The sequence below is a fragment of the Rhipicephalus microplus genome, chromosome 6 (genome assembly GCF_043290135.1).
Source record: "Rhipicephalus microplus isolate Deutch F79 chromosome 6, USDA_Rmic, whole genome shotgun sequence".
NCBI lineage: Eukaryota > Metazoa > Arthropoda > Arachnida > Ixodida > Ixodidae > Rhipicephalus > Rhipicephalus microplus.
The window spans coordinates 125,000,637-125,007,137 of NC_134705.1; the positions used below are offsets into that span (position 1 = coordinate 125,000,637).

The following is a 6,501-nucleotide window of genomic DNA, read 5'->3' on the forward strand; positions in this document are numbered from 1 at the left end:
TCACGCGACGGCTTCGGCGAGCAAACTCCACTGAGGCTGGCATGAAGCCATGTACTCGTCCCAAAAACGGCGCGTAGTAAGCAATATGAAATGTAAAGACAAAATATGTTGTAGCACAATAAAATGGAAGACATTTATTATTGCCTTGCAGCACTTTTTTATATGCACATGCGTAAACATTGCGTTATTTCTTGTTGCGCACACGTGACTAGGGCAGGGTCACGTGCAGTGGATCCGTGGCGCAACGGCGAAGCGAAACACGTTTGTAGTCTTTGCCTGCGTTTTTTTTTCGTGCGTCTATCGATTTGATTCGATTTCGACGTCGTGAAATGGAAAGGCAATGGAAGATAGCTGCTCTGAACCTGCTCACCATTGTTAAGAGACGGCGAGCTTTCTTGAAGAAGTACTGGAATTTGCGCTCGTTATAATTGAAAGTATTGTGCAGCGCGTGCCTGGATTGTCGTCACACACTTCCCCTCATTTATACATCGATTTGCATTACAGGTGCCTGTCGTCGGTTATGCCGGTGAGGGACGCAGCCATGGCATTCCGTGTGGGCATTGAGACGGCGCGGAACATCATTCATGAAACCTGCACCGTGCTGTGGGAAGTCTTGTTTCCTGAATACATGAAGGTATGCCTACAGCGTCGAGCGTCTGTATGCAGTTGGGTGCTATGTTTCATTCAAAGTTTAATGACATAACATTGATATGGTTGAGTAAATCAAAGCACATATCTTGGTACGGAGTTTGTGCCACTAAGTGATGTAATACCTTATCCCATGCACAGGAAAGGGTGGCCCATAATGTTAAAAAAGCAGGAGTACATTCATCTGCTTATGTTTGTAACATAGTGTATAACTTGCAATTGCTGTTTTTTCAGACACCAACAGAAGAAGAGTGGCGGGAAATCGCTGTTTGGTTCTGCAACCATTGGCAGTTCCCAAATTGCCTTGGAACTGTCGGCGGCAAGCATATACAAATTAAATGCCCACGCAATAGTGGAAGTTCGTACTTCAATTACAAGGTATGCAGCCGGAAATTGCATCAATGCATTTGGCATGTTTGCTGCTAAAGGGTCATCTCCTTCTTTATCAATAGGAGTATCCCAGACACCAGTACAAAAATATTGCAGTTGAGTGCCTAATGCATGCAAGGCAGTTTACAGACCGTAGTTTTCACCTTACTTTTTTTGTACATATCAGTAATGCAGCTCAGTGTTATGTAATATAAGTAGTTATGATGGCAAGTGCTTTTGTGACAGTTGTTTCATTGCTTTCAGGGAACCCATTCCATTGTACTGATGGCTGTGGTTGATAGCCAATACCTGTTCAGGTTGGTGAATGTGGGTGCACCTGGAAGGTTTAGCCATGGAGGAATTTCGCAAGATTTTCCCATCGGCGAGCGACTGTATGAGGGCGAGCTCAGCCTCCCTCGAGCAGCCATGCTCCCAAAGTCAGGAAGAGTTTGTCCTCGTGTCTTCGTTGGCAATGAGGCCTTCCAGTTGCGCCCAGACTTCATGAGGCTACTACCAGGGAGCCGGAGCGTACCTGCTGAGGTGATCTACAACTGCCGCCTTAGTATTGCCAGGTCTGTACCCAGCACTAAAGACCTCTGTCCTGTTCGCTAAGCTCCATTAGGTCCTTTCTTCTTACTCTCACGCCTTCGGGGTAGATCGACTAAGGTGTGGTAAACAAATGTATTTTAGGTGGTTTTATATGCCACTTCCTCGTGCAAAGGTTGCTGCAGCCAGGAAGACTCCTTGTAATCAGTTCTGCATCAATCTGAAATCTAGCCTTGGCTCTGCTTATGTTATGAAGTGCAAGTACTGAAAAGCACCACCCTCGGTGCATGCTTCTCTGAAGCGATGATTTTCTATTTATCAGAGTGATTAGTACTTCAACAAAGCAAAAACTCCCCCGTATAAAGAAATGTGCTATTAATTTTTAATAACTTATCATTGCACCTTGCATAGGCAGGTCATGGTAGATGTATACTGCTTGCAATTACTGTAACTTTCCTGCTCTAGGGTACGCTACAACAGAAAAGTTAATTTTTTTACAGGTGCTTCGTGAAAAACCCTTTCGGCATTCTTGTCTTGCGCTGGTGGATTTACGAGAGGCAAATAAACTTAGAACCGGAGAATGAGGAGGCCGCTCGGAAAGCAACATACGTGTGTCACAACTTCTTGTCGTCCAACGCTGCAGCAACGTACTGCCCTCCTGGCTACGCGCATTTTCAAGACACGTTTGGAAGTGTGAGCGGTGGTGCTTCGAGACAAGGACCGGAAAGCACTGCAGTGTTCTGACTAGAAAAGCCAAAGGCCCGCAACTGTTCTAAAGTGGCCAACGCAGTGCGGCAAGAGTTCGTGAAATATTTCACTGAAGAATGTCTTGGCAATGGAAGCTGCCTGGAGTTGCCCCGCATCAACCTTGAAGCAGTAACCTATTCCTGTGCACCGACCGCCTAGAAATTCACCACAAACAGCCCTTTTCAGGGCTACTCTTCTTGATGCTCTGGCAGTGATACCCTGGAGTGATGATCTCCTTGTTCATAACCCCTCTTAAATACATTTCGTGTTTTGCATTGGACTGTGGTGACAGTGGGCACAGCTGCAGGCATACATAGCTCGTGCAAGCTTTTTGAGTTGTGTTCAAGTACACAGTTTCAGGACAAAACTTTATTTCACATTTGCTTGAAAAACAATGACAAGGAAATGCGGTATGATCCACAATGCACAGCACATAAAAATAAAATAAAAAAGACTAGTAAATGTGGTATGGTCAACATTGTACAGCAGCAATTAGATATAAAGTAATTGTATAAAAGAAAAACAGTCACTTGAAATGCAGTATGGTCGCCATTGCTCAGCAGCACATAGGAATGAATTAGAATATAAATTGACTAATAAATATTATCACAGAATGTATTACTTGCGCTCTGGTAGTGCAAAATCGAAATATTTTCACACATCTACAACAAACACATTGCTCAGTTTACAACTCATGTAAGAAATGTGTGTACACGTGTAAACTCGTAAGCTATACCACATCCATAAAGGTTTCTTAAAATGAACACCTTAGTGACTCATCACAGCAAGACGAAATTGCAGGCACTTGCTGAATGTCTTGAACAAACAAAATCAGTTTGCAAATATGTTAAGGTGCGTGCTCCGATTATGCATACCACCAGTATCTGCAATATCACACTGCTGGCAATATGACTACAAGAACTCATACAATGACTAGTAGTAAGTGACACGTTGCGCAGCAGCAGAACATGTTGTGGTCCAATACACAGCGTATGAAACATTGGGTGACATATTACCACGGCACCGATGTTATCACAGAATGGGAAAAATTAATTTGTACTCCTAGTGACAACCGACCGACTATGAAACTAAGGTACATCGGTGAGATAACATACGGCACAATATATGAACTTTACAACAGTTGACTGTTGAGCAAATTGGTGTCTTAAAGCACAAAGAATCGTGAGAGCTGAACTGTACAGGACACACGAGAGGGAACAGACGAGAACACTTGACGTACAAATCATCGTGAGAGTGTTTTCGTCTGTTCCTTTTCTTGTGTCCTGTATAGTTGCACTCTCAAGATGGCTTACATACTGTGCATTGTTGGTTTACTTGAAAAAACCCCAGGCGGTTCAAATTTTCAGACCCCTCCGCTGCAGCGTCCTTCTATAATCACACCTTTGTTTTCGGATTTTAAACCACAAACGCTACTATTATATACTTGACAAGCATGGACTGCTGAGTTAGTTAGTAAATTTCTTGACTTAGGTGCCCGAAAGAAATTGCAGCACAAAAGGAAGATACCTAGACATAGCACACTGTCAGTGTGCTGTGCCTAGATGTCTTCTTTTTGTGCTCCAATTTTTTTCGTGCACCTCAGTTGAGAAAAATGCTACCATTACAAAATATGTGAGCAACAACAAAAAAACCTAATACTGGCTCTATTACAGTTACTGGGTTCGTAATGTAAACTGAGTGACTGTGTGCAGTAACTGTAATTGCATAACATCTATATGAGGTGCGGAGGCACGCCTCACACTTTTTAAGCCAGAAATGCGCCGAAGCGTTAGTGTTCACCTCGTCGTGATGTGTTATATTGTGTGCAAAAAAGGAATATAACGCCAGCTGCACAAACGTTTTTCTTTATGCTACACACCTCAACAGTACCAGTGAAGGCGTGGCTTCATGAAAAAGGTATATACATATTGGTCTCTAAATTGTAGACTGTGCAACAAGCCCGAAAGAATAGAGCATTATTTTATTCATTGCTGTGATGCGTGTCATTTCCGGGACATCCTTAAGAGAACCATAAAAAAATTTCCTATTACAGCCCATGGTGCTATGTTCTTACCGTTAAAAAAGACCATCAACGATAATGCGCCCTACGCTTTATTATTGTTAGCGGGTCTTTATTCATTATGGAGAAGCCATATGATTCACAAACATGCTGAGCCACATCGTTCGACAAAGGCTGTTTTCCGAGAAGCAGCAGTCAATGCGCGCAGTGCTGTAGAGACTTTCGACCCAGTTCCGGAGTGGCTTGGGCTGCTGGACATGTGTGTTTGTTTACCAGACTTTCAAAAGTTGTTTATCTGAGTAAAATTGTTTCTTGAGCATGGGTGCATTCGAGCTTGATTTTGAAACGTTTAATTGTATGCACATGTCTGACAACCTTTGGTCGCACTATTTCTAAGTATTTAAAAAAACAGAGGCGTGGCTCAGTGATAGAATACTAGGTTGGCACGCGGCAGACCCGGCTATGAGCCCCACTGTGTCGTTAGTGTTATTCATTTACTGAGTTTTGTTTTTTTTCTTATTTCTTGCGATAGTGTTGCGGGCATTAATGGCGGCGGCGGCGGAGGACAACTACGGCACCGCGCGTGACCCGTGTTGTGATCTCATAACAGAGGTCCAGCGTTTGCTGTTCGCGCAAAAGCCGGACCTCTTCAGTGACTGCATGCAGAGCTCGGGCCAGGCACACCCGAAATATTTGGACACTGTCTACAACGTAACACGTGCTGCAGTCGAGTTGAGCATAGCGCTTTTCAATGTATGCCTGCCCGTCGCGGGAGCTGTTGTCTAAGTTCATCTTAAAATCAATCTCTGCGGCACATCATGCGCGATGGTAGCCAGGCCCCTAACATGCCATATTACTGAGCCAGACGGTGCGCCATATAGTGCCGGCGAAGACAGCGGCATTGGACTGTTTAGCCAGAAAAGACCACTTAATCAGTTGGGGGAAGTAAGTGTGCGAAAAAATTTTCGAGTGCAATGTTATCGTATTTGTACATTTCCTTTTAACGAATTGGTGCAAAGGTTAATTCATCGGTCTCATGCCAAGACGTTGATTTAACAGCATTTGTAACCAAAGCGTGTGCTAACATCATTGTTCGGTGTTGCTTGATTGACTGATATGTGGGGTTTAACATCCCAAAACCACCACATTGTTTGGTGTTTTGCGTACCAAATACAGAATTTCCGCATATGATTTTCTAATTGTTATTGAATTCTCTGTGTAAAAATTTTACTCGCTAATTAAACAAAATGCTTTGTCAATAGCGGATCGCTAACTAGGCATGTCGGCTACGGATGTGGATGTTTTCCCAAAAATGTTTTCAAGCAATTCCATCGAAAAGTGAAGCATTCTTCATTCTTCAAAAAAAAATGTGAAACGCGGACCGAGGCGGTAGCGCCACTGTGTGGCAGGGAATGAAACGAATGTGGGTGCTCTGCGTAAAAGCCGACGCATGAACGCAGCCGCGTCAGGTTATTAGCGCTACTTCGTAATGTCGTTTGTGAGCAGCGATGCTGTAAGCTGTGTCAATACCTATAAGAACTACGCACCTGGAACAGAGTATTTGAGTTTTCCACCGTGAATTTGCTTCGAAAACCATCAATGTGCCGCGGAAAGCATGCGATGTCCTTCGGGCACGTTTATGATGTACATGCTTTAGCAAGTTCGCTGTGAATTGACTTTTCAGGCAAAAGTCTTCAGTCTAAAGTTCATTGACGGCAACCGATCGATACGTCCAGCAGTTCTCTGTCGTACGCTTGCTGTTTTCCCACCGTACCGCAGTTTGTGGACAGTAATTTAAAGACTTTCCACATTACAATTGCAAGTAAGTTTGTTGTTCTTTACGTATAATGCCCAGATAGGCTGGCAGATGGCCACGCCTATGTGTAGACAGCCTCTCCGGAATGTGTTGCTCTCTAAATGGTACTTTCAAGCGCATTCTGGAAAGCAACAGTAGCAAAGTTGTGAATAGAAACCGTGGAAGCGCTGTAATTATAGACAAGCATAGCTAGAAGAAAAATCTTGCAGTGTTGCTTCGACATTGCAGTACTGCGGCGGGGGTGCGGTATAGTGAACTACAATTATTTTGAAGTGGCACAGGAAAGCGCTTCCCGCGAGGCTCAAAAAAGCTGTTGCCACCAGTGGCGCTGCAGCGCACGACAAGGTGCTGCAGG

The 6,501-nt window shown here is 43.9% G+C and overlaps 1 protein-coding gene across 1 annotated transcript; it reads left to right on the plus strand.

The window, feature by feature from the left end:
- Window positions 1-541: 541 nt before the first annotated feature.
- Window positions 542-1,629, plus strand: LOC142766019 (uncharacterized). The gene is made up of 3 exons (XM_075867831.1): window positions 542-634; window positions 883-1,026; window positions 1,282-1,629. The coding sequence occupies exons 1-3, from the start codon at window positions 542-544 to the stop codon at window positions 1,627-1,629; spliced, it is 585 nt and encodes a 194-aa protein (XP_075723946.1).
- The last annotated feature ends 4,872 nt before the right edge of the window (window positions 1,630-6,501 follow it).